Source organism: Talaromyces amestolkiae (genome assembly GCF_001896365.1).
Source record: "Talaromyces amestolkiae strain CIB chromosome Unknown scaffold1.1, whole genome shotgun sequence".
Classification (NCBI taxonomy): domain Eukaryota; kingdom Fungi; phylum Ascomycota; class Eurotiomycetes; order Eurotiales; family Trichocomaceae; genus Talaromyces; species Talaromyces amestolkiae.
The window spans coordinates 1,169,560-1,196,815 of record NW_024468037.1 but is presented as its reverse complement, the minus strand read 5'-3'; the positions used below and the strand labels follow the sequence as shown (position 1 = coordinate 1,196,815).

Sequence of the window (27,256 nt, the reverse complement as noted above, 5' to 3'; positions counted from 1 at the left end):
AATGATGTCCAGTCAGAACGTATTTCGTTCCCAGTTCCCAGCCTCGCTTGCCCGTGTTTAGTCGAGGGATTTTGAGGATTATGACGACAGCTGCACACTAGTCTGGTTAGTAGTAAGCCTGCTAGAATCCATGGGCGCTGTTAATGTCTCAAAGACTGCTAAAAGAAGCCTATGCGGGGTCTCGCTAAGCAAATGTTTAGACTCTCGTCGGGATCATTTCTAGCGCGGTGAGAATTGTTGTGGAGAAGCGCTAGACAGGGACCAAGGCACGCCTGAATCTAGTGAATCTGACATCATGTGTTCCAAGTTTCGCTTTTCTCGTGGCTCCCACGCTCCGCCGATCTGGCTATATTGATGGACTGGAGAATATGTGAGAAGATGGATTCGGGAAGAGAAAACGAGGCTGGTCATGTGAGTTGTTTACCACGAGTTACATCATCCTTTCTAGCACCAACCATCACGCTCGTGTTGCCGTCCCATATGCAACATGCTGTCTCCGTGTAGCGACCATTTTACACGACCCTACGGGGCAATTCTGAATTTTATGACCTTACATTCGGTCAATAATTTCTCCCACTAGTAGTGACTATGCATTCGATCAATCGGCACCCGTAGATATGCAGTGTATACGCCTCAATTATCCCCCATTGGTAGGTATCATCCTTTAAACTTGAACCAGAAAAATATTGTCCCCAAACGCCTCGCAAGTGCAGCAAAGATAAAATCACCTCTCTAAGCCCCTCGATTCGGGCCGCTCGTATTCGCAACAACCCGATCAACTTCGCGCCGACACTCGGGCATCGCACTCCTCATTTCCGTAGCCAAGACATCCCTAAAACTTGCGAATGCCTCCTTTTTGCCCTTGAGATCTTGGTTTCCGCGTTGCACTAGTTCAACGAACTCACGCGTGTAAATGTCCGGGTTTCGGGCGGCGTCGACGTAGTCTATGATTTCGGGCGGGAGCTGGATGCTTGCGACGGGTGGATCGTCGCGATTTGCTGTCGAGTTATCGATATTGTAGGTCTCGGGATTGATGGACGGGTCCGGTTTTGTGTCGTTTGAGAGGGTGTTGAGGGCGATGGTGAGATTTTTTCTATCGTGAAAAAAACATTAGTATAAACTCCGTTGCGTTTTGACTTCCATGTGTATACGTACATCTTGCGGACCAACTCGATCTGGGTCTCAGAGCCGAGGTAGCCATGCACGGCTGATTGAATTTCAAAAAGCTGCTGGATCACATCCTTGACTTCGTCTAATACAGTTCATCAGCTTGAAGCTCACTCTAACTCGACATCGGCACGAAACTCACTTTCCACCGTACTCAGTACCACCGGCGCCATGGTGCAGGTTGGTTAGTCGTGATAATGTCTCAGGAATAAATCCAAAATCACCTTCTCTCATTCCCACTACTTGTCTCACGGCGCATTTGCGACTTATCGTTGCACAGGACAGTTGGTTGATTGATCATGTTTGTTCAAAGCGCGGAGAACATGGATATCAATATGCGCTAGCCCTATATGGTTAGTGTTAGCTTATCAGCTCATCAGATAAGAACAGCCCTAACCCTGTATCCATTGAGAATGCTTTTCATCACGATCATTGACGAGTCACAATCGAATCAACGCTTCTTTATGTTTGTACAGATAACAGAGCTATGTCTTGACAGCAGCGCAAATCTAATGACTCTATTTTCTTCCAAGATCGCCTGACAACAACAATTCAGCTATCCAGTAGCCGTACAAGATGCATGCATATACGCATCACAACGTAGCACGTTTTCTCATATGTATAAGTATTGGTCTCATGTATGTACATATGCACAGAACTATGCGCTAAATGATCTCACAAATAACAATAACCAAACAAAATATTCAAACCTATACTTCCCTCGTGCGAATCGAAGACAGTTTCGGAACGTCAATTTCAGTCTCGACCATTTCAAGCCCCGAGAGGCTGGGGTATCGTCGGCTGAAGTTTCGCTCCCAGTCTTCCGTAGGACTCGTGGGGTCAACACCTACGGAAGAAGATGGAGGGACACGCTCATCTGGACGACTTCCTCCAGTTTGTAGTTTCTTGGGCTTTGGAGGTGCCGCTGGTCGTTGAGCTGTGCGTTGTGAGGGTATTGTGTCAACGGGGCTTGGCTTTGTTGGCTGGGTGGAGCTACCGGGTGAATTAATCTTCGACAAAGCTGGTGCGCCTCTGATATCCTTTGGTGCGGGCTTAGGTCTGGTAGGCAATCGTGGCGTATATTCCCTATCAGACTCTGATGCTTGCGCTGCTTCGGACTCCGAATTGGTGTACTTTCCATACCCAGATGCAGTCTTGGGTGCAGGTCGACTGTTGTCCTGAAGAAGTGACTGCACTCTGTTTTGAATGGCTGGAGATTTGGTTCCTTCTCGTCCGCCGCCCCCTCGCCCCGCAACTCGAAGTCGATACTCTGCAGCTGCGTTGGCTACCCGCTTCTCCTCTTGCGACAGCCGCCTGCGTTCCAATTCTCGTCTCATTTCGGGAGAGATATCTGTCGCCTCTGACCCTAGAGCATCATCATCGCTTCGATCATCCGTAGCCTCGGACCCAGCGATAGGAGTCAATTGTTTGTCGACTTCACTCGGAGAAGGAGTTCGACTTTTGTTGTCCGAAGTGCTTTGTTCAAACCGACGGAAAGCATCGCCAAATCGCCCCGCAAGAAGTCCCTTTCCTGAAATAGCCAGCGAAGATAAGCTCGAGCGTTTAACATGTTTTGMCCCGCCGCTCAGACGTTTTTCTTTCTTCCGAGCAGCCTCCTCCTCCTCGCGCGCACGTAGGTAACCCACGTCGGACGTTATATTTCCTCGTTCAGCGTCATAATCTCCGTCCGTTCGGGCATGCTTCAGTGGCTCTCCACCTTCGTAATCCGGGCGCCGCGTGTCCAGCGCGGGGCTACGTAATGGCGAATCTCTCGAAGAGGTTGGATCAAATCTTCCTCCTAGATGAACGCTGGAAGGTCGAACACGAGAATTTGCAGACTTTGGACGGTTCAAGCCATCGCCCAGTTCACGGAATGAAGGCCTCGAGGTTTCCAAAGACGGTCTAGCTGAGCTCTGAGCCCGTGAAACATCCTCGGATGACACCCTGGATTTAGGCTCCACCACCTGTATCGTCGTCGTCTGTGAAGGGACCGTGCCCAAACCGGACGATGGCCTGTCGATTTCACTTGCCCATGGTCGTTCAGGTCGTTGCCGGTCTTGTGAAGGGGGCGGAAACTTATATATCGGGCGACTCGAGGACGGCCGACTAATAGATGCCCGATTCTCAGAAGTAGCTGGGGGCGGGCTTTCTGTCATCGTACCAGTTGATACCATTGTTGGTCGTTGGGAAGAGCTTTTTCGTGATGACGATTCTTCCGCTTTGAGACTGGGGGATTGAAGCTTCTGCGCTTGTTCAGCAACAGACACCGAAACAGCTCTATGGCTTTCTATCTCTTCTTTTGCCGGCAAATATGGCGAAGCAGGCTTGACGAATGCATCATCAGCTAGCGCATTGGTTACACGTTGAGAGAGATCATCCGCCTCGGGTTTCTTTTCAGCCGTCGGCTCGAATTCGAACTTTCCGCCTTTTTCATGCAATAATGAAAACTGGTCCAGGGTGGGAAACCGAGCTGCTATCTCATCCGCATTTTGGCTGTCCCTCTTATTGCCATCAAGAGCTGCAAAGGGATCATTGGAAGATCGAGCGCGGTAGGGAGAAGGACTTGGGTGCGCCGAGTTTTGTTGAGATGAAGTCTTTGACGGACGACCTCTTCGCATAGGAGCTATTTCAGGTATGATCTGAGTCTCTTGCATTGGAGGCGAGAAGACAGCACCGACACGTGGTGCTTCGGTGGAAGGAGGAGGCAACTCTTGATTTCGGCGTGCTTCGGACTGAGTGCGTTCCGCATAAATCTGCGGGAAAGCCAACGTCAGTTTATGCAACACAATAGTATCAGACAACTCAACTTACGTCACGAATTGGAACCTCTTTGCCTTGCATATTGCATGATTCCTTCAAGACACCGTATATAGTCGGCCGTTTTTGGGGATCTTCTTGCAACATCGATGCTACAGTGGCCATTGATTAGTCGTTGAGTATGACCAACAGGAAATATCACACGGATAACTCACCAATTAGCCTTTTGAGGCGATCAGAAAAGCTGGGATATGAAGGAAACTTATAGCTGGCATTGAGAATAGCCATCTGGCCAACATCTTCGAAAGGGGTTGTATAATAGCACAGTTTGTATAGCAAAACACCGAGGGCCCAAATATCACTCTTTTCGTCAATGGGCTGCTTTCGATAAACATCAATCATCTCGGGGCTGCGGTATTGCATCGTGGTATGCCGTTGAATATCGTCTTCAATTAGTCTGCCTTCTGCGGCAGATGTAGCGGCCGGTCGAGGAGGAGCAGCGGAGCCAAAATCACATAATTTATACAGCGGCGATTTGCCGGACGAAAGCGATATAAGAACGTTTTCGACCTTGAGATCCCTATGTAAAAGAGGTGGCTTGAGATAGTGCATGCATGCCACTCCTTCAGACACATCAGAGAATATCTTCAGAATCTCCGGCTCAGTCAGACGATGCTGCAGACGGGTATTCATAAAGTCTATCAAGCCGCCCCCTTGACAATTCTCCATAAGTAGAAAGACTTCATATCCACCGCCCTTCAGCTGGGACGCATGGGAGTCGAAATAAGTAACGATATGTCGGTGGCCCTTTAACTTCTTCATTGTCTCAACTTCGGTCCGCATGCCAGCGAGGGCTGTCTTGTCGGGTACGGCGACGCGCTTCAAGACGGCGGTCTCTACGCCGTCGATGGGGTGCGGGAGTTTGACGACGTATACATGTGCAAATCCACCTTCTGACAAATACTTTTCAATAATCACTCGGTGGTTGCCAACTTGTACTTTAGTGCCTGGCACGAAAGTGCCAGCTGGCGCGGAGGCAGCCATTGAGATGGCGTTGACTGCTTGATGAGGATATGCTTGCGGAGCGGAGCGGGATTGTGCCTGTGAGTGGTACGAGGCCATATCAAATCGAGTGTCAGTGCTCAACCCTGGAGAAGGGGAGGAATGGAAAGGCAATGCAGGTCCCGGCAATTATCGTGACAACATAGAGGGGGGCCCGCTACGTGGACAGGCAGATGCGAGCTTCTAATTGATGGGGAAGGGGTATGTTGAATCGGAGATATAAAATTAAAGAAAATAGGAAAAAAGACCAGCAGTGAACACCAAGACGAAATAAAAGGTTGAGCTACCAGGTAGCAGTAGCTCCAGCTCTGCTTGGTTGGGATGCTTGTGATCTATGTCGATGATCCAGCGACGTGATGGGCTTGACCACACCGCCGAGGCTGTCCAATCACGACCGCCTTGGCATCTTGTTGCCTGGAATATCAGGCTGCCATTTCTAAGCCTGTTGCTCCACGTGGAGTCAAAACTATCTTTGACCAGATTGCCTGATAGAAATAATTGTTTTGACTGAATGACGCCGAATTGCAAGTCATGCTGTCATTGTTGCTTCAAGTCATACATATCACTGACACGGATGTCGAATCATGTGACGCTTGAGCCTTGAGGTCACCGTTGCTGCCTCGTCTAAGCCACGTGAAATAGTATCTAAGACAAACTTTGGGTAAGGTCTGCTACAATACAGGTACATAGTGTCTGTTGTGTCCTGGTGACAGAGGAGACAATAGTGTTGTACAACAAGACAAGCAGGATTACTCCGTACGTAATACAAATCATCTACGCGCGACTTGGAGCGCAAAACAGCCTAAAGTCTGGGGTATAAATGCCTGTTCGGAAAGTCAAGCGTTGGCATCCATGGATGTTGATGCGAACGGGCAACAAGGGAGAGTGGGAGTGATGGACGATGTTGTTGATGATTGGCAGTGTAATGTACTTTGACAACTTCGTACATACGTTAAATACACGAGTAATGACTGGATGGTTCGGCGGGAGCGGGCCGGCTTAGCCTGTATCTATGGTATCAATACGCTGCTGTTGCCAGGGTGACCTTAGTCAGAGAGTGATTTTCATACAGGGCGACTGGGCTCATTGGACCATCGTCTGTGACAAAACTGCGATTATGCAGAGTCTCAGTCCAATGAGGGCTCTGATTCTCTATTTTATTTATTAATTAGACGCAGCTGCCACGTATTCGGTCTCCATTTCTACCCTTTACTATGTAGGCTTTTCAATGGAACTCGAAGAGGAAAGCGATGCAATTCGCAGGGTAAAACAAGAGTTCGTCAACGCTCGCACTGGAAGATTGTTACAGAGCGAGTCCCAAAGAGGACTAAGGCAAAACGTGACTGGCCGTGGTTGGTCCACCCGGGTCGCAAACAGGAAAATCAAAACAAACACTCTTATGTCTGCCTATGGATTATTTCGAACAACGGACACACGGAACAAACCAACGGCTTGATAAAAAAAAATATAGTAACCATCTTGAGTAGAGAGCTGGCTCAGAGCAATCGTCAAGAAAGTCGGCGAGGCATGCTCAGTGCTTGTTGGGAGTGTAATTAATCCCGAAGCACTACGCAGCCAGATATTCCTAGCCTCTAAATAATTTAGTCGTTTAATGCAGTAAAGACCCACCGCAGCTGATTGCTCAGGTTCTCAGGAGACAGTTCGCATTCTCGGCATTTGGCAGTCAAAAGAACCAGAAAAGGAAAAAGCAAAGCGAGAAAGAAAAGAAGCCTAAGAAGTTAGAGTGGAGGCGTCTCGTTCCTTCTGACTCTCACTCTTTCCACGTCTCGCTCCCGCAAACTTGCCCACCCTCTCAGGTCTCCTATCCACTCTCATCCGCATTCCTCTTCTCTCCTCTTCAACGGCCGTCTAATGTTACAAAGGCGAATTCTTGACCAAGGAGCGGCCATCTCGTCATTATATCGCCAAGAAAGCCACAAATACCTCTGCATACAATCTAGCCAGTCCGCTCACACTTGCGATTACTCGGTCACTTCAGACACATTCCAGAGCCGGAGATCAATTCTAACGTCCTACAACAACTAACAAACATTTCGGCAAACGACATATTTACTGTTATTGCCGTTGATACCGCATCCCCTAAAGATCGCGCTCATCTGCACGAGGCAACAACACCAGATGCACTGACGGGCTAACTGCCCCAGTGCCCACCCATGTCGCAGTGAATATGAAGTCAACAGTGACCTTTGCTCGCCGCCAAAATTTATACATTTGTTTTTCTAGGCCGGAGGCAAAGGAGGCACTGGATCTGTGAGCGGAATTTGTCAACATTCGCGAACAAGAGACAGGGAAGAGGAGGAAGCACGTATATAACGCAGTCACGGTCGTACAACCAGCTCGGAGTCAGGGTATAACAACATCAACTCGCAATCATGGATGGACCGCCACCACCTCCCCCGCCGCATGGCGCAAACCCAAATACTACTGAAGGCACCCCGCGATATCGAAAGTCGACGGACTTGCCCGACGGCCCTTACGACATTTTTGTGATACCCCCACACTCTGCCGGCGGAGGTTTTATTTATTTACCATCGTTGAATTGTCATCGCAACAGCTTCATTGCCGGCTCGCTATCTACCTTGGCAATTGTCGTTTTATGGATTCAATTACAACCGTTGGTGAAGACTTGGCTTGCGGCAATGTCGAAATCGAATGCACCTGGAGGCATGGGTGTCATACTGCTAGTTGTTGCTGTGGGTTTCGCTGGCTGGTACTTTGGCACATTACAGAACGATGCAGGTGGCATGAACGGCAATTCATCAGGGAGGCCGCGACCTGGCGCAGGCTTTGCTAATGGCTTCCAGTACGGCGGTGCACAACCAAACCCAGGAGCGTCATACCCTGGTGGAGGGCCAGCTCCAAATGGTCAATACAACAACACCGGCGGTCAATACAACCCTGGAGGAGCATCACAACCACCGCCTTTCAATAATCACAGTGCTCAACCAAACGGCGCTGCTCAAGATGATACTCAAGACAATACTCCGAAAAACGCTCAAAACAGCACCCCAAAAGAAGACCCAAAGAAAGCAGAAGCTGAATGGGAGAGAGCCCGTGAAGAAACAAGGCGCAAAGAAGAGATTAGACGAAAGATGGAAGCTTACAAAAAGAAAAGAGAAGCTGAAGAGGCCGAGCGAAGGCGGCAACAGGAGCGTGAAGCCATGGAGAAGGAATTGAAACAGCGCAAGGAGGAGCTTGAAAGAGAGGCAGCAGCAGCTAAAGCAGCAGCAGAAAAGGAAATCAGAGAACGAGCAGCGAGGGAAGAGGCAGAACGGGCAGAGAGAGTAAGAAGAGAGGCAGAGGAGCGGGAGGAGAAAGCACGAAAAGAAGCGGCCGAAAAAGAGGCTGCTGCGAAAGAGGCCGCAAAAAAGGAAGCCGCAGCGCGGTTTGCAGCGGCCAAAGAAGCTGCTGCCAAAAAGTTCGCCGCCGCGAAAGAGGCAGCTGCAAAGGCCAAAGAAGCCAGTAAAGCTCCCCCTCCTAGTGCAGCTCCAGCTCCTTCAGCTGCTTCGGCTCCTCCCCGAACCCCATCCCCTAAAAAGCCACCACCACCGTCAGCAAGGACTGCCGACGTCGATGACGATGCCTATTCTTTCCGGCCTTATGATAGGCCGCGACGACCGTACGGAACATCGGCACCCTCTGTCTACTCTGAATCTTCATATGCTCCATCACAGTCGACGGCACGAACAACACCTCCACCGTCTCATCGTGGACCGTATATGACCAAAGATCCAGACAAAGTCATCATTCGCGGTGTGTATCTTTTCAACAATGCTTTCCAAAAGACCCCAATTGCACAGTTGGTTTCTGGCCAAGGATCCGTCACCGATGGCCTAGTTCTAAGAATCACCACGGAAGGATTATTTGTGGATGACGACGTGCGCGGTGTTGCTCAAAGAGAATGGGATGTAAAAGCATGGACATTGAAGTCGGTTGAGGTGTGTATTCATCCTATCCGTCCCTAATTACGGCAGGCTACTAACACGGAGTTACAGACAATCAAACTGCGAGGTCTACAAGTTGTTCGCGCAAGTGTTCGCGATCAAGAAGGCAAAAGATACGTGTTTGTGCTTACAGAAGCCGAGGTGTGGAAAGTCACTCAGGGGTTCAAGAAACTCAAATCTGGGTCTCAAGCACGACACCTGAGCCAGTCAGAGTTGTCCAAGAACGAAGCCAACACATATCTGACGAACCTTGGCTACTAGCAAGATCTCTCTATTCCTCTTTTTCCTGCCCATCAATTTCCACATCCACTAGAGCATTTGAAGCATGGCCTTTGCAGATTCAATTCCGTCCCCGCATTGCTCTACCATTAGCGACAAAATTTCCTGCTAAATCATCATGAGTTTGTTGTTATTTTGTCATGATCATTGGAGGAGTTTCCTGTACAGACCATCCCCTACCAAAAACGACATTGTTTACGATTCCCCTTGCCATTTGAGTTTACATCGTTGAATATTCGCACCACATACCTGCAGCAACCGAGATGTAGATAGTTTACCGAGTCCATGCACATAATATGATCCATCACGTATCATTATAACTCATCCTAGAACATATGAGGCGGTTTGATGTGGTATTTGTAATGAAAGACGTGTACTGTAATCTAACGGTCAATCAGACACCAGCGGATAGCCCGGATTACGTGGAACATACATAGTAAATTACATACGCCGAATTACTCGTATACCGCTGCATACATGCGATCATTGTAGTAGGCTCCCGTATTACCAATCCAAAACAGACACAGCCTCACAGCTGATAGGTACGTCATGGTTTCGTACAGAAACTCGGCTGCCTGACAACAGCTGAGCATAAAGACCATGACTGTTCTCTGTCAACAACCAAGCGATATTAGACCGCAAAAACTCAAGTAAATTGTTCATACCATTGCTTGAGTGGGTATAAAACTACACAATGGCAAAAGACCCAGAAAACATGAAGACTCCACTCCTGAGCGATGACGATCTCGAGAGATCAGACTCTTTCGAGCACATCGCCTACTCAGACTCTGATTCGACTTCACTGTCTGGCTCAACCGTTTATAATGACCCACTGGTCCCTGAGGGCAAGGGTGCCGCGAATCTAGATGCAAAAGCGGATACCAAAAGCTTACCAGGATATACGGTGTATGAGACTACTCATCTTGAGAAGGGTCCGTTAGTAGGCGAAGAGCCGGGCCAGGGTGATGGGGAAGAGAATAAGTGCAAGCGACGGGGCTGTTTTCGTCGTCGTCGGTGTCGAAGAGCATCCGGTCAAAATGATAAGAAGCGTCGTATAAGGAGACGTATTGTTATGTTTATAAAGTTTATGTTCCTTATTGGATTATTTTCGTTCTTTGTGACGAGGATGTGTGTAAAGCATCGACGGGTAAGTCATCTTCCCGACATAATCACAGGATGAATGCTGACTATGATCTTTCAGGGAACACATTCAAGACCGCCTGTCTTCTCAGATCACTCCTCAGAAGACCTACAAGCTGGTAGAGAGATCATTCTCAACAAAGGCTCAACTGCCGTCTACGGCCGCTACCCTCTTTATGATCTGCTCAACATCAAAACCACCTCAGGCAGCGTCAACATCATTGTCGACCCTCAACCCGCCGACCCTAAGAAGCCCGACGAGCCAGCCCGGCTCATCATTGAAACCGAGGCTGGCGCTGTTTCAGTCGCCTTTTTGCAATATAGTATAGATACCATTGCCACTTTTGAGAATGGCGATACTAAGAAAGTCGACAACATCATTGATCTCGACTACTTGAAGACTTCGGGCGCGACGAGCATTTCGCAAGTCAAGGGACGGATCCCGTACCGTCCATATGAAGTTGAGATCAAGACTCAGAGTGGTTCAATTAATGGCAGACTCGTTTTCACCACCTCTGCTAAATTGGAAACACAGTCGGGATACATTTCAGCTTCATTTGTGCCTGTGGTGTCACCCGATGAAGTTGTCCATGCTACATTGACGACTGCAACGGTCAGTGGGGGTCAGGACATCTCCGTGGGTGAACCTCTCATCATTGAAGCCTCGGACAAGACATACCCAGCTGGTACTGGGGAGATGTCCACGTCTTCATCGTCACACACCAGCCAATCTGGGAGTCTTCAAATCAAGTACCCCCATTCCTGGGCCGGCCATGTCGAGGCATTTACCAAATCAGGTTGGATCGGGCTTGGAGGCGATGGTGTTGAAGTCATCGAACAGACTCAGGGACATGCCGTGGGCGTCAAGAACCCTGACCGCGATCACCAAAAGCACGGATGGTGGGGAAGCCGTGGTGACATGGATGTTGTTATTGAGTCGACGGGCTCTGGTTCTATCCAGTTTCATGTCAAGGACGGACTGTTTCCGGTTGAAGAGTCGGAAGACTTTGAAGTGTATATTCTAGGTGAAAATTAGTTAGTATATGACGTTGGTTTACACAAATTGAGATGATTGACCAATCAATATGGATCAAAGACAGGCATCTCGTATGTGCATAGAGCCTAAATAGAGTGATTCAGTTCGCCAAACCTGCCTGTTGCTTTGCACCAAGACCCCTGACGCTGCAAATCATTCCCAAAGCGAACAAAGTTGACGATCGCTCTCGGTGAGTGGCTCAGATCTCCTCGGCTTACTTACCCCATATGTCGCCTCCCGGATTTTCCCCAAATAATAAGTCCTTAAGGTGGGTATACTTACGCTTCCCCAGAATCCCCCGTGGGGGAATACAGCGAGAAACGTTTCTCTCGCCCGAGAGAGGACTTCGAAATTCGAGGGGTTTATTTAACCTCAATCCAATCATACACATTAACGAAGGCTGAGGAGGCAGATCTCCCCGCATCGTCTCTCCAAATCTGGACACACTCTACGGGCTACATCCGTAAAGAAGGTTTGAACGTCAATCGGAATACTTTCCGTGCGTTGGAATGTTTTCTTCTGTAGCTCTGTGTTGGACGCGTGCTACTTATCTATATAAAGAGGATACCCATGTCCAGGCATGATGCATTGATAAGTCAGGAATGGGCCCGGCTCGATCGATCGATTCTTATCTTGCCATTCCAATCCACTCATATCGATCCATTGAGGGAAGTCGGATTGACTGTCGCATATTTGACTATTCACCTCCCAACTTATAATTGAGACCGGCCTACTCTTTCTTTACAAAGAAATATTAGGTACAATATCTTCAAAAATGGCCCGGAAATATTGGGGCGGTTCTGGCGATGCGCTCACCGTATGGATTTCCATCGCTGCTTCTACAGTCATCATCTTCTACGGCTATGATCAGGTATTCCCTCCTCCCAGAGCCGCTTTTCAGGCAAGAGCTAATACGTAGCAGGGTGTCTTCGGCAACGTCATCATAGGCGAAAACTTCCTCAAGACAATGGACTACCCATCCTCCAACATGCAAGCGACAATGACCTCCGTGTACAATCTCGGATGCTTCGTGGGCTCCATGTCCACTATCTGGACGGGCGATATCTTCGGCAGACCGCGTCAAGTGATTATTGGTAGTACGGTGATTGCGGTGGGCGCTGTGATACAGACTACTTCGTTTAGTGTTGCGCAGATGATGGTTGGAAGGGTTGTCGCTGGTCTTGGAACAGGTATTCTCATTCTCTCCTTCTTACGTTGGGATCAAGGTTGAGATTTGCTGACATTTGTCGATTAAAGGAATGAACACAGCAACAGCCGGTGTATGGCAGGCCGAAACCAGCAAGATGCGCAGCAGAGGAAAGCTCATTATAATCCAAATGGTTCGGCACCCTGCATGCTCGCTTGGGTACACGCTCAACTAACTGATATTAACAGGCAAACTGTATCTCTGGCTTCTCACTCTCCAATTGGCTCACTTTGGGATTTTCTTTCCTCTCCGGCAGCATCGCATGGCGGTTTCCGCTCGCGTTCCAAATCGTCTTTACTCTAGTCATCTACGTCCTCTGCCCTTTCTTGCCTGATTCCCCTCGTCTCCTGATCCGCAAGGGTAAATACGATGAAGCAAAAGAAGTTATCGCTGCTCTGCAGGGAGATGGTGCAACACCTGAATCTCCATCGGTCATTTCGCAGTTCAATATTATCAAGGATATCCTTGATCGTGAACATATGACCACTTATACATGGGGACAATTGCTTACCGGACGAGGTATATTCCACTTTCATCTATTTACACGAAGTAAGTGATACTAACACCCTGACTATAGGTCCCTCCGGCGTCCTCCGTCGTATGATCCTCGGCGCCTGGATGCAAGCTATGAACCAAATTTCCGGCATCAACATCACAAGCTACTACATGTCCTATGTCTTCATCAATGCTCTCGGAATCAGTGAACTGCTTTCCCGTATTCTTGCCGCCGCCGGAAGTGTCGATTACCTTCTCTTCTCGTGTCTCGCGTACTTTGTCATCGAGCGATACGGTCGTCGAAAAGTCATGATGTACTCTGCCGCGGCGTGCTGTACGTGCTGGGTCGTGATTGCTATTGTACTTGCGATCTCGGATACGGGGCGAGGAGACTCGTATCAACTGGGAATTGTGGCTGTTTCCTTCTTTTTTGTGTTTTTTGCTAGCTTCGGTCTGGGTGTTTTGGGTGTTCCTTGGTTCGTCTCCTCGTCACAAATATACCTAGATACACATTGAGAGTTCACATACTGACATCAAAACAAACAGGCTATATCCCACCGAAATCAACGCCCTTGAAATGCGTACAAAGGGCTCTTCACTCGCAATGGCCACAAATTGGATTATGAACTACATGGTCGTTCAGGTAACACCTCCCGGAATTGCAAATCTGGGTTGGAAATTCTGGATCATCTGGGCTTGTATCTGCTTCAGTTTCATCCCTGTTACGTACTTGTTCTATCCAGAGACGGCCAACAGAACGTTGGAGGATATTGATCGGTTCTTCGAGACGAAGCCGGGTATTATTGTTGCTTGGAATAAGAGTGAGTCTTCCCCTTAATTCTTGTGGGGGTGTGAAAGCTAATATACTGGGGTTAGCTGCAACTCAACTCGAAAGACCAGAGGAGTATATTCGTATGGATGAGGAGATTGAGCGTTTGGCGACAGCAAACAATGAGAAATTGTCGGATAATGATGATCGAATTGAGAAAACGGTGCAGGCTGTCGATTCAGAAACCGATCATCGCGAGCATGTCTAGATCAGTTGAAGAGAAGAATATTCAGAGCTTTGAAGTATCTTGCTGGTCTCAGAGTAGATCCTTCGGTCGTGGTTTAGCATGCATGATTATGTTCAAGATGTTGGTTAGGGGATAAAGTTATGATAGATGAATAAACGGAAGGCTTCTGTGAAGAGCAACCAGTTGACCCAAAATACATGTAGCTCATTCTTTATAGCACAGGATTAACCTCTTCCACGACCCCGCCCCCTTGTCAAATGTCTTTTCCTCTCTTCGCTTGCGCGCCATTCAATTCGCCTCTCCTCCTGTACTTGTCGTGGCGTTTTGCCCTCTCCATTCGGAAGATCCATAGCAGATGTTCCTGCAGCTTCTTGTAAGACTGCCATCATCTTGTCCTGAGCTCTGAATTGATTAATATAAGTTGGATTGATACTCCGAGGCCCAAATCCATCTATTTCCACACTAGATGAGAGAACACCCCTATCTGCCATATGTAGCGGCGTTTCTCCTTTCAAATTTACTGCCCTAACATCAGCACCGTGCCTCAGTAAAGTATGGACAAGTTCGATTTGTCGTAAATTCTTCGCTATTAGGTGCGGAGCACTATGGCCATATTTGTCAACTTGATTTACACTGCTTGTGGCCCCATGTTCCATCAATACTTCCAGTATCACCGGTCTTATAGCATTCAAGTGGAATGCCAACCTATGTAATACGGTTTGTCTATTATCATCGTATAGGCTGGTGTCGGCTCCATTCTCGCATAAAAATCGCACAACGTTCTCAAGATGTAATTGACTGCCGCAGGTCCTGTGACTATTCGCAATGTGATGCAATACTGTTGCTGACTGGTGATCACGGGCATTGATTGAATCGGCGTTGCTCTCTAGCAGCAATTTGAATGTATTAATTATTCGAGAAGACCTTTCTTCTTCTTGTTCGGGGTAAATGTACTCATGGCCTATCGTAGGGCTCATGGCTGCCCAGTGTATCGGAAGACGACCATCGCTGTCACGAACAAACAACATCTCCCAAACCGAATTGGTATCTCTCTTTTCACTGCCGCTGCAGTTGTCGAGCAGTGCTTGAATGCCGGCAACATTGCAATACTCACTTGCTATATGCATAGCAGTGACATTTCGATGGTTGTAGTAAGGATCAAATCCTTGTCGTTCATGGATGTCTGCGTGTGCGGTTATCAGGCGGGTTACTAGATTATAGCTAGCCCTGGAAGCTGCTTGACCGAGAACAGTTTCAGTGTATTGCTGAGTTCGTGGCTGATCTTGTTGCATTCCATCTCCATCTCCATCGTAACATGGAGAAATCTCATCTTGAACAGAAGCGCCCCTGTCGAGGAGAAATTTAATCATATCTTCACATTTAGTGATATAATCACTGAATTCGTGCGCATCTTCATAGTAGTAATAGCTCTGTTACCTCTTAGAGGAAGGCAAGTCCCTATGGCCAGCAAGAGCGTTCCCTGCACACACCAGCGCCATCCTTCCATTGCAGTCCGTGGCGTAGGCTGCCCCAAGCGGGGGGTCGCGATCAAGCAAGAATTTCACTGTCTTTAGTTGACCGTGTTGACAGGCTGTATTCAGTATTGAAAACCTTCTATTTTCCAGTGGGATGGTCTGCGTCCGTTCGGCTTCGTACGTATCAAGAAGTGTCCGGAGAACTTCAGTGCTACCATGTGCTGCAGCAATCCGAATGGGGTCGTACATAGGAGTTTCGCCCTCAACAAGGACGCTTTTCCGCCCTCGCTGATCTATGCAGCAGTTTCAGTTGGCGTGTCGTTGAGACGTATGATCTCGCCCAGGAGACCTCCATACCCGATTTCGTATAGGCGGTTCCCTTTGGTGTCAATTATGAACCCTAGATCGTCATCCTGAGGCGTGCAGTATTGCTCATAATCCATGATGGAAAGAGCTGATCTCAAGGAGTTCTTGATATGATACGTAGTGTTTATTGGGACACAATGGTAGGCTCATCAATAAGAGGAAATGTGAATATGTCTCCGAACATCTACTTCTTTTGGTTTGATTGTCCCTTTTCATAGAGTCCTATGCCCTCGTTGATTTTACGCATCAAGTATAACTGAGTAGACTACAATTAAACAGGTATAAAATTATGCCGCTAGTGTAGTTTGGTCCTTCGTTGTACAGCGACTTATGGTGGGGGAGTTTACTCGAACTCTCCAGTTCTTTTATCGTCTCTGCAAAATATTTGTAAAGATACGAATATATACAGGCACAGCTTGAGCAGCATGAAAAATATCGCAGGGCGACAACATCTGCTTCTGCGAAAATTTTGAAAGAGTCGTGAACTTAAGGGCTTTCTTACATATAGAAATGCGAGCTTTAGTATTCAAGGTTAGGGCTGGTAGCCTAGGTATGCTCGCTATACAGGTGTCTGCCTATATGACTTCACAGTTTGCAATATAAGTGACTAGTGGAAAACGAACATCGGAATCTGTTTGACAATGGCTTTACAGGACTGTAATTACAATCGCTTACACAATGTTTCTCTTCAGGAGACCGCATAGGACATTAATGAGCATTGCCAGCTCAGTACGAAACAATACGCAAAATCTGGCATCTCTACACCGTCTCCCTGCCAAGTTAACCTGCGAGATCTGTGAATATCTTCTCATTGCAGAGATTTTCTGTTTAATGATAAGTTGCTCTCGCCTCTGGCATCTCAGAAACAGGATCCCTGCATTTGCCAAGGTGCAACATCATATTCAAGCGCCACGCTTACAACAACCATATAGATATGATCTTGTCGAGGCACGTTTCCACATCCTCCGGCTGAAGGAATATGACAGAATCTGTGGTCAAGGCGCCGAGTCTTTTTGTTGTTAGGCGTGTATGAGTACTCATGCAAAATCAGAATTCATTGAACACAAGAAACGAGTCAATCTAAAGCTCTCTGTTGATGAATAGAGAATGAACTGGTCATCTAGCCGCCATTACAAAGACAAACGAAGGAAAATCCGAGTTTGCATCTGCTAGGTATGAGATGTTATTCGCTGAGCTTCGTGACCTACAGCTCTGCCAAAACGACTAAGAGATATCCAGTGTTTACTGTCATTATATTCACTGTCAACCTCATAGAATCTCATATTCTAATTGTAAAGCTGAATCTAATCAATTATGTACCACTAAGAACATATGACACATGACATGACCATAAACGATAAACATTTCAAGATGAAGAAAAGAAACGCCAATCTATGTTTCTCATGCAAGAAATAGAATAAAACAACAAGAAGTTTTCAAGGATCGGGTGAACAGTTGCGCCACATGCCGGATGATATGCCGGATAATATGTTGGAGAATATGTTGGAGAATATCCCGAGAAGAAAAGCACATCATACCTACAAGCACAGACATGATGACAAGAGATGACAATCTATCGGTCGTTTCGTGCTGAATAAGTCGAAAGAAAAAGGTCCTATATCCAAAAGCTGTTTTAATGACTCGCTCGGACCAGGGAATAGATGGCGAGATTTCTGTCGATGGGTTGAAAAAGAAATTTCATAGCTACTAGACATTGTCTGCAGCGTGCAGTTCACTTCTATACATTTTCGTAAGGCGTTTTGGTCCATAGACACCAGCAGGTGTAGACTTTATCGAGTCATTTAGAATTGGAATCCTTGGAAGCCGCCACCACGACCCTGGGCGCCAGCGAATGGATTGCCGCCAGCATGAGCGAATCCACCMCCCCCTCCTCCGCCATTCATCATGTTGAAGAGAATGTTGGGGTCGATGTTGACGCCGTGCATACCACCCATTCCTCCCATACCGCCCATACCTCCCATGCCACCCATGCCGCCAAAAGGTGAACCACCGCGTCCAAACATCTCGGAAGGATCAATAAGGTCATCGCCATTGTCATATGCGGCACGTTTCCTAAACTTCGTCAGCAGCGTATTAATAATCATCATAGAAGAAACTTACTGAGGATCAATCAAGGTCTCATACGCCTCACCAAGCTCCTTGAACTTCTCATCACTCGAGTTCGGATTCTTGTCAGGATGGTGCAGAATAGCCATCTTCTTGTATGCCTTTTTGATGTCACCATCTGAAGCATCCTTCTCAACACCGAGAATCTTGTAATAATCTTTTCGCTGGCTCTTCTTGAGCTCAAATTCGGCGTGGCGAATATCTTCCTGGATACCCTTCTCGCTGGGGTTGACTTCGGCAACATTTTTATAGTCCTTGATAGCCTCTTGCCAGTTTCCTGCGGCGCCGTGGGCTTTGGCACGGATTTTCTGTGCTTTGGTGTACCCCGGGTCGAGGCGAAGGGCTTCAGTGCAATCTTCTATTGCTTTCTCGTATTCCTTCAACGCTATATGAGCCTGTGCACGGTTCTGAAGTAATTTGGAGTTGGTGTCCTTGTTGGTCGGGTCGATTTCAAGACCTTGAGTGTACAGTTCTACGGCTCGTTTGTAGTCCTTGGCTTTGAAAGCCGCGTTACCTTCCTCCTTGGTGCGGACCAGCTTTTGCACCAGTCGCAGCAAGGTGAAGGCCTTCTTATTGTCTGGGTCGAGTTGAAGACTCATCCGTGTATATTTCACTGCCTGCTCGTTGTCGCCCTGGCCGTAGTATGCTTTCGCACGGAGCAACAAAGCATCGGGGTCTTGGTTGTTCTCCCGGAGGAGCGATATGGCCACATCATGCGCTTTACCAAAKCCATTATCATTTCCGATCTTCAATTGGGCCTCCCCAGCCATGAGCTGCCACTTACGCGGGGTCTTCACACCCGGGCCAAGCATCTGTCGGGCTTGCTCGATGGCAAAGACCACCAATGACCCACCCTTGCCATTTTTCAAAGAATCCTCGGCTTGAGTGATGTGTCGCAGCATTGTCTCGGCATTGGCACGGTCTTTAGCGGATGCGGGGGGTTGGACTTTCGACAGCACATCGAGAGCGTCTGCCGGACGACCCAGGCTTGTCAGGATACGGGCCAGCCGATGCATGATTTTGGAATTCTCCGGGTCGAGATCCAACGCACGCTGTGCATCATCCAAGGCTTCGATGAATCGATTGGCAGAGAGAAACGCTGCGGCACGGTTGGAAAGGAAGACTGAAGAGTTTGGGTTGACTTCGAGAGCTGAGAACCGTACAGAAAATTTTAGCACGTGCGTATTTTTCACCTGGAGGCAAACCCGGATACTAACCTTTATTGTATTCTTGTATGGCTCGCTCGTAGTCTCCTTGCTTATAAAACTTATTTCCGGCTAATTTGTGCGACTCTCCACCATCACTGTTAGGAGGAGGAGAGCGATGGGGAGGCGGGGTAGGACTGCGATCAGTGTCGCCGTTTTGAGTTCCATTTGTGCTCATGGGAGTGGCCTCTGGTTGAGGAGATGCTGTGGTGTCCCGGTCTATGTCCATGGAGCTCCGCATGCTGTCATCCCTAGCAGCAGCCATGGCGGAAAGATGTCGACGGAGCTCGTCTGGCGGAAGATTCAACGGATGCGAGTCTTCGCTGCGCGAGTTGCGGTTGGAAGAAAAAAATGCGGGCTTCGATGTAGTTGTGGAAGAGGAACGACTGTGTGGCGGTCGTAAGTTTGGGAAGGAAAGAGTGGTTTTGGTAGGAGAGGATTTGCGAGGCGAGGACGAAGCAGATTTCTGCGGAGAACTAGAGAGAGAAGAAGGTGAAAAGGTCGGCGGAGGAGAGTCTGGAGCAGGAATGGTGATGCTGTCCAGGTCCAAGCTGAGGTCACTGCTCTGGGGGCGGCCTCTCGATTTTGTGTCTTTTCGTTTGGGCGAAGAGTCTTCTCTGGATTTGACCTTGCGCTCTTTGTCTTTCTTTTTCTCCTTGTCCTTGTCGGGCGACGCTGATTTGGAAAAGAGTTGATGGAGCACCATTGGGCAAGAGGTAAGAATATTTTGTATGGCTCGGCGGGCGGGAAGCGGGATCGAACTACGACGAAAGCGGTAGAATCTTTCTTCCCTCTTCTTCTCCTTCTTCTCTCCTCAGTTCAATCTCTTGCGGTTTTGTGCTGAAAGAACCGACGCTGAAAAACAATAAGAAGAAAGCGCTGTTGACAATCGAAAGGATCCGGCCCCAGTAATATGCAAAGCAACAAAACTAGCAAAGCACGATCACGCGGGGCATGGAAAAGGGAAAATAGAATACACAACCTGATGGAAGAAAACAAAAGCCAATAGTTCTCTGCTTAGATACTCGGCATTGGCCAGCAGATGCGCTGGACTTCCTGTGGTGTGTGCACTGTGGAGTCCTGTCTGTCTGTCGAGCGTTGTCCCCCCAGCCACGGTGATTATTCAGTCAATCAATCAGCCTGCTGCTTCGGGGACTTGTCACTCCAGAATCTTCGAAGCGCCCAATCCGAGGAAATGGTTGCATCAATGCCGCAGCGTTTAGAGAATAAACAGACCGGACTGGTTGAGGGTTTTCGAATTTGATAAAAAATGAGTATCAGGCCGGCTGGCTCAATATTCCCAACCGACATATATTCGTGACATATGCCCACGACAACTTTTGTCTGTCGGAACAGTCTTGGTCATGCGAACTCAATCAACTTGACTGGGAATACAAATGATCGCTTGTTTAGCAATGTGACTGCAGATGACTCAAGATCTTGTTTGGCTGGTGGGTGTCGATGGAGTAGATGGAGCATCGATGGATGCAGCTGCTGACTTAGCGTACGTATGCCACCACTCACAGCTCTGGGGATTTCTGCAGAGCTCAATAGAATCGAATCGATACCGACAGACAGGCTAGGCTACAGCTAAAAAGGAGAAGTCCGTTGACAAAGAAATATCGGTGCTCAACTAAGTTTAGTGGCAGGGGATATAACGTTGACTATTATGATGGAATCCGCTGTGATGAGAATCTCAGAGTGACAGTCTCCACCTCTGCTACGGAGTAATAGTGAGTACACTATTTACTGTATCTTGACCGAGTAAGCAATCATCTAGCCTAACTATATCCTCGTTCTATCATATTCATTTTTTTCATATACGTCCGTCAGTTTGTTTGTTGTGATTTCACCGGCCACTCGAATCAAGTCTTTGCTTTTTTTTTTTTGCTCCACTTGGCCTGTGAGCAGTCGGATGGCCTAATATTGCTCACTGCCAATGCTCGAAGCTATGTGTGGCAAAGTGTGTCATTTAGACCGTCGAATGGCTGAGCACAACGATAACGCATCATACTGCGTAGTAGTACTTTGTAGGCTCTAGGTTATGTAGAGATTGAGGACTGTGCTCTGATTGGAAGATGAACATTCTTTCCCAGGGCGTGGCTGTCAATCACCGACAATCATGTTGATCAATGACTGTATTTTCCATGACTATGCTGATCTCGGTGAATTGAAGAAATTCCACTCGCATAGAGTTAGGACAGGAATGCATCGAGACAATTGGGGGCATTCACGAAAGAATCCGAAGATGTGATATGGCAAATGATAAAAATATTTTGACCAATCGGAGCCGTGGCCTGGGAGAGTTAACACTAATCTCGATTGGATCGGTGATATCGTCTCCTTCGTTCTTTGCCTTCACCTCGTCGACTTCACCTCGTCGACTTCATGCTATCTCTTCTTCAACAGTCTCGTCTACTGAATCATTGTCTCAAGGATGTATCATTACACTCATATCATAATCATGTACAGACAAAGTTACATCAGATCTAAAGGCCGTTCATCATGTCCTTAGAATCAAACAGTCCCAGATGGCAAGGGAGATGCCGAAAAAGTACTCCTACTATCTCTGCCTGCCTCTCTCTCCCTGGCTTTGAACTGACTTTGGCACTGCCATCGTGTTAGAAAACTGATTTTATCTTCCAGGGAAAGTAATAGACGAACCTTGTACGCATGCCGGAACCACGTGGTCCCTTTCTTCTTGCTGCTGACTAGAGGAATCCACTCGTTGCAACTGCCACAGAGTCCTTCCCAGGTGGTAGTTGTTTTACCACCAAATCTCTGCGTCAAGACTTGACCACTTTCACTAGCAGCTTCACCCGCGCCCCCGTTATTACCAATATCTTCATTCCTCATCCTCTTGATTCTCCGAATCTCCCTTGGACCTTCAAAAGCTTTACCCGTCACAGCACTAACCCCATGCGAAAAGCTCTTGTCGTACCAATATGCAGAATTCTTAAGGACAAGCCATCGCCCCGGTTTGCAAATTCCGCACCATCCTTCACGCTTATTGCCATGACCGCGCACCCACCTAGGTGTGTATAGGTCGTTCTCGAACCGTAGGTTTTGTTTATGCGGAATCATCTCCGGATCGTCGGGAGTCATGTCCTTGATTGGCGGTGATTCTTGCTCTTCATACAGAGGCCCCAGTAGATCAGGAGGTTTCAAGGGATTTGCGTAAAGCTTTTTGTTGCTTTCGGCATTCCTGCTGTGACTCTCGCTCGAAGAGGTTGAGACTGTTCTTCGCATTGACGGGTGAGTTGGCTTCATTAGTATGCCGCTGCTATCTGCGTTTGACGGTAATAGGAAAGGCGGCGCAACTTGATGGGTTTGTTGATATTGTTGGTACTGTGGTGGTAGCGGTAATGGCGGTGATATTGACGGTCTACCAGCAGCGGTGGTTGGGGGGATAATCAATTTCGACAGCGTCTCGTTTTGTGTCTGGACTGCGCGTACGGATTGTTGGACGGATGCTGGTTTCTGGATACGTCCAGAAGGAGTTCTCAGCGTGGGTGTCAGAATCATTCTCGGTTTCTTTGATACGTGCGACTCCATTAAAGGACTGTCAGTCGCCGCTCGCTTGTTACTGGGAGCATGATGAGATTCGTGATATTGGCGAAAATCTTTGGTCATATCATACGGTGGCCGCTGCACATGCAAAGGAGGGATAGGCTGCACTGAGGGAGCAGAGGTGGGTATGAAAAAGTCGCCCAAAGTACCTTGATAAGGCGGATCGCAGAATGAAGTCATTGAGAATCCGGGCAAATTCAACTCTTCCGCAGTTAAAGGTCGTATCATTGTCGGATCGGGGTCGGAGAGAGATGAAGAGTGTGGGATCAAATTATTGTAATCGAACGGATACAAAGCTTCGGGGTCTATTTCTGGGTATCTCATGTAACCGGAAATGGCAGGGTAATGCTCATCTTGACCGGGCATGGTGCTTGAATAGGTGGATAGATGGGATTCGCCTTCGGCAAGGTCGTCTAACAGGTCATCGTCACCTTTGTCCACTCAGTCGAAGGAATAACGAGGTGATGGAAGGAATACATACGTCCACTCAACGAAGGAGTATATGATAACCCACATTCTTCGAGATGATCAGGATCCGGCTGGAACTGCGCATAACTTGCGCTGAGCGAGTCATATGTTTGCTCATATGGCTGAGTTGTTGATTGATTGACTGGATTTGGAGGAGTTATATGTACATTCGGCACGTCATGTCGCCATGGTTGCTGGTATGTTGTTGTCGGCTGAGGAGCGTCTTGTGCGCGAAAGCCAGGAGGCGGTAACCGGATGCCGAGTGTTTCCATTGTCGACATTGTTTTTCTGACTGCATTTAGGGGATTGTGATACTGTTGTTGATGTTGAGGTTGGTGTTGGTGCGGATGATGTTGGTGTTGAGGCTGATGTTGAGGTTGGTATTGAGGTTGGTATTGAGGTTGGTATTGAGGTTGGTGTTGAGGTTGGTGTTGAGGTTGGTGTTGAGGTTGGTGTTGAGGCTGGTGTTGAGGTTGGTGCTGAGGTTGGTATTGAGGTTGGTGTTGAGGCTGAGGTTGAGATTGTCTTGGTACGGTTCCTGCCGGTTCCAATTGCGCTGGTGACTGCGAGTGTTCTCTAGGCGACATATCAGCATTGTCATCGTAATATGAGGGCCTACGTACTGTCGGTAAGTATGGTTATTCATCTCGATTATAGCTGCCAAATTCGCTATTGTGACATATCCAAGATAAGTGAGTGTCGTCAAATATTAATAATTAAAAGGTACGTCGTTAAAAGGAATAAGCGGAGCCAGCTCCTGAGAATCGAATATAAAAAGACGCAAGAAAATAAACCAGAAAAGAGTAACATTAAAAGGAAAATGGAAAAGAGAAAGAGAACAGCGGGTGTAAGTATCAATCTAATCAAATCTTCTACGATAGACAGACAACAAACCCCGTGAACCAGGACATGTGCACGCGTCTCATGTGCTGTACCCCTCCAGACACCAGACATCGGAAATATACGTAGCTAGTATAGTATATCCATCTTGGTCTTAAGCTCGAATATGGTTTAGTGAGGCACATGCCACGAACTCCTCCGCCACGGGGGGTTCGACTTGGACGAACTGTAACTGTCTGGGATGATCGTCCACATTCGACTATGACTCTTTGACAGGCGAGGGTCCACATATACGACTAATTTAGATGGATATTAGATGTCGAACCTGCTATCATTTCCCTGATCGAGTGATGTGGACGAACGATTCGTTCACTCTATACCCATGACATGAATCTCGATCAGATCCAAGAATAGGATCGACCAAGAGTCGATCTATACGAATCAACATCTTCTCATTGAAAGATAATCTCCAGCCAATACACAAAATCAAAATCGATTGGCAACGCAAGATTCCTACTCACGTACATACAAATCAACTACAGATATTTGGTATGCGACGGCTTGGCAAGGGATTAGGGCTAATCTGCACCAGTGTATCACATTTCGATAGTGCGGTACACTCTTCCGGGACAACACAACAAACTCGGCTGGCATGAATTGATTGACTCAATTGAGTAAAAGATGAGTTAAAAGAGGCTGATACTTTACGAGTCAGCTTCAATTTCTATTCTTTTGCTCACATGAAATTTTTCTTAGGTATACGAGAAGGTCCATGTCGAAGCATCATTGCGATGTGCTGGTGGTTGTAGTAGGTAGCCGGCCAGGGGTTACAGACACTTCAAAACACCCTCAACGGTTTCAGATATTAGGAAATAACGAAAAGCGCAAAAATCCTCAAACGTGGGTAATTAAGCACAATCTGAGACAGGGCGATCGCAAGGCTGAAACTGGGCTCATCGTACGTATGTCTGTCGGCTAATTTGATCGTGTGCATCTTGATCGAATGGTCTATTTGGGTAGTACGTCAATGGCAGGACATACGAACGCAGTCCGTGAGTTCTTGTATTATGTCATTTAAATCAGCCTTGAGAGGATCGAATACGTCAATCATTGAATAATATAATATAGTTAATTATAACTTGCTGATCTTGCATCAGAACAAGGGGTGGGTGCTGACTGCTCGTGCAGTTCTGACCAACAGGCTGTTCTGACTTGACTCCTCGAAAAGAGAATGTACAGATCATAGGAATGTAATCGCAGAATTTGCTGCATTAAATAGCAGCCCTTCAAGGGTCTGACGATATAAATAGAAGCAAAGAAAGAAAGAAGCGACTGGATGCGATGCCTCTGAGTCTGTAACCTACCCAGAACACCATGCTAGTAAACGCAGAAATGCAAAGAAACAAATGAAACTCCTAGACCGTAGTATGCATATTGTACAGTACGTCGATTTGGTTATTATGTCGATGCATCGACACGTTGTAATGTCAAGAATAGTAATGATAACTGCCTTGGACTGGTTGAACGTACGACTGCGATGGCTGCGCCGGCTGTAATGACTGCGGATACGACTGCGAGTGCTGTGGCACAGGACGCGATGGCGCTCGATCTGCGGATGACATATGAGGAGCTTGAACAATCAGCTAAATCCTTTCGTTTCTAGATGCATGCACGCAAAACGAGACCAACCTAATTGACCGGCCAAACTGGCCCACTGCAACTGAATCCGCGCATTCGTCGGACTGGTCTGCGAATAGTAATGATCGCGTCGCTGTATGCGATCGTTTGGGTCGAAACTCGGCCCTATATCCATCGGCATGGGTAACAGATGATGAATCTCATGCGGTAATGGCGGTAGACTCTTCCATGTTCTGATTCCTCGGCCACTCTGTTGCTGCTGCTGCTGCTGCTGCTGCTGGCCTCGTTGCTGTTGTTGCGTGTAATATTCACCTAGATTTTGAGAGGCGACTACATCATCCCATAGGACCCATAATTGCAGGTCTTCAATCCAGACGAGGCGCCCATTTACTAAGAGCCAGAAGGGCGCGCTGGTGTTGCTGTTGCTGTTGTCTGTGCTTGCTGGGCGGGGAGGGACGTCTGTTGTGTCACGCAGGGCAGAGTGACTTCGTGAGTTTCGTAAAGGTGGAACTTGATTAGAGCCCTGGTAGTCGGTTAGTCATGTTCAAGCACGTAGAATTCAGAAAAGCGCACTTGTACGCTGGATATAGAGCTCCTGGCGTAGGCAGATCGCGCGGATGACAGTGGCGATACGGAGCCTTGAGGAACGTCTCGCAGTGGGTTGTAGGCAATGTAGGTATTCTCTGGCGAGACCGGTGACATTGGGAATGAAATAGGCGTGAAGCGACCATCTTGGATTGGCGGGCCTTCCAGGGAGGATAGGTCCTCCATGTTGTTATATTCGATGATCACTATGATGTGATCTTTGGCGTGTTCTCTTGGTTTACCAAAGTTGAGAATATCACAGCTCTCAGAGAGAGCCAGAGACACAGTTGACGAAGCGCGTCAACTGAAGTAGCTGCAAGACAGAAATCTCATCACACGTCTCAGCGTCCTGGAAGAAACAGAACACAGCTGGGAACTGGGTCTAAGATTAGCAATATGACCCAGGTTACAAGACTGATCTGTGCGTGGCACTTACTAGCTACTAGTACGTGGTACGTACAAATCCGATATCAGTACGGAGAATGTTAGTTGTTGACCACTTTTGCAAGTGGAAAGAGAATGTTACGTTGTAGGCTAGCGAGGCGGCGACTTCGTGGATCATGGATGGACCGATTGGGACATGGATCATGTGGCGGGGTCTTAGTCAGTGCGACTCAGTTTGTTAGTTTCTGTTAGTTAACTAGGTTACTGACATGGAGCCCAGTCCGCAGTATCAGCCGTCTATTTTAGATTTGCACGGTACTTGCTATGACCTAGGTAAAGAGAAGCGTTGGTGTTATTTTCAAAGTAAATCCTCCAAAACTGGAGGTTTGCGTACTCGTGCAACTGATCAGCGACGGTACGCAATCAACGGGCGCTATCCAGACTAGATATCCTGCAGGATGAACCGTACGAGTA

The 27,256-nt window shown here is 47.7% G+C and overlaps 7 protein-coding genes across 7 annotated transcripts; 3 read left to right on the top strand and 4 right to left on the bottom strand.

Moving 5' to 3' along the window:
- Window positions 1-732: 732 nt before the first annotated feature.
- BHQ10_000393 (uncharacterized protein) lies at window positions 733-1,340 on the bottom strand (the record flags this gene model as incomplete). Its single annotated transcript, XM_040876240.1, has 3 exons — window positions 733-1,093; window positions 1,156-1,252; window positions 1,310-1,340. 3 exons carry the CDS (start codon window positions 1,338-1,340, stop codon window positions 733-735), a joined length of 489 nt encoding a protein of 162 aa, XP_040728898.1.
- A 537-nt stretch (window positions 1,341-1,877) lies between these two features.
- Window positions 1,878-5,046, bottom strand: BHQ10_000392 (uncharacterized protein; the record flags this gene model as incomplete). Its single annotated transcript, XM_040876229.1, has 3 exons — window positions 1,878-3,920; window positions 3,979-4,076; window positions 4,140-5,046. The coding sequence occupies 3 exons, from the start codon at window positions 5,044-5,046 to the stop codon at window positions 1,878-1,880; spliced, it is 3,048 nt and encodes a 1,015-aa protein (XP_040728897.1).
- A 2,333-nt stretch (window positions 5,047-7,379) lies between these two features.
- BHQ10_000391 (uncharacterized protein) lies at window positions 7,380-9,212 on the top strand (the record flags this gene model as incomplete). Its single annotated transcript, XM_040876218.1, has 2 exons — window positions 7,380-8,945; window positions 9,003-9,212. 2 exons carry the CDS (start codon window positions 7,380-7,382, stop codon window positions 9,210-9,212), a joined length of 1,776 nt encoding a protein of 591 aa, XP_040728896.1.
- A 712-nt stretch (window positions 9,213-9,924) lies between these two features.
- BHQ10_000390 (uncharacterized protein) lies at window positions 9,925-11,406 on the top strand (the record flags this gene model as incomplete). Its single annotated transcript, XM_040876207.1, has 2 exons — window positions 9,925-10,377; window positions 10,432-11,406. 2 exons carry the CDS (start codon window positions 9,925-9,927, stop codon window positions 11,404-11,406), a joined length of 1,428 nt encoding a protein of 475 aa, XP_040728895.1.
- Window positions 11,407-12,181: 775 nt separating this feature from the next.
- On the top strand, window positions 12,182-14,145 carry BHQ10_000389 (uncharacterized protein; the record flags this gene model as incomplete). The annotated part of the gene is made up of 7 exons (XM_040876195.1): window positions 12,182-12,277; window positions 12,329-12,596; window positions 12,664-12,746; window positions 12,802-13,132; window positions 13,191-13,584; window positions 13,655-13,929; window positions 13,985-14,145. 7 exons carry the CDS (start codon window positions 12,182-12,184, stop codon window positions 14,143-14,145), a joined length of 1,608 nt encoding a protein of 535 aa, XP_040728894.1.
- Window positions 14,146-17,767: 3,622 nt separating this feature from the next.
- On the bottom strand, window positions 17,768-23,607 carry BHQ10_000388 (uncharacterized protein; the record flags this gene model as incomplete). Its single annotated transcript, XM_040876184.1, has 6 exons — window positions 17,768-18,038; window positions 18,087-19,242; window positions 19,310-19,972; window positions 21,901-21,907; window positions 21,962-23,280; window positions 23,349-23,607. The coding sequence occupies 6 exons, from the start codon at window positions 23,605-23,607 to the stop codon at window positions 17,768-17,770; spliced, it is 3,675 nt and encodes a 1,224-aa protein (XP_040728893.1).
- A 26-nt stretch (window positions 23,608-23,633) lies between these two features.
- On the bottom strand, window positions 23,634-26,584 carry BHQ10_000387 (uncharacterized protein; the record flags this gene model as incomplete). Its single annotated transcript, XM_040876173.1, has 3 exons — window positions 23,634-23,911; window positions 25,865-26,336; window positions 26,387-26,584. 3 exons carry the CDS (start codon window positions 26,582-26,584, stop codon window positions 23,634-23,636), a joined length of 948 nt encoding a protein of 315 aa, XP_040728892.1.
- Window positions 26,585-27,256: the final 672 nt, after the last annotated feature.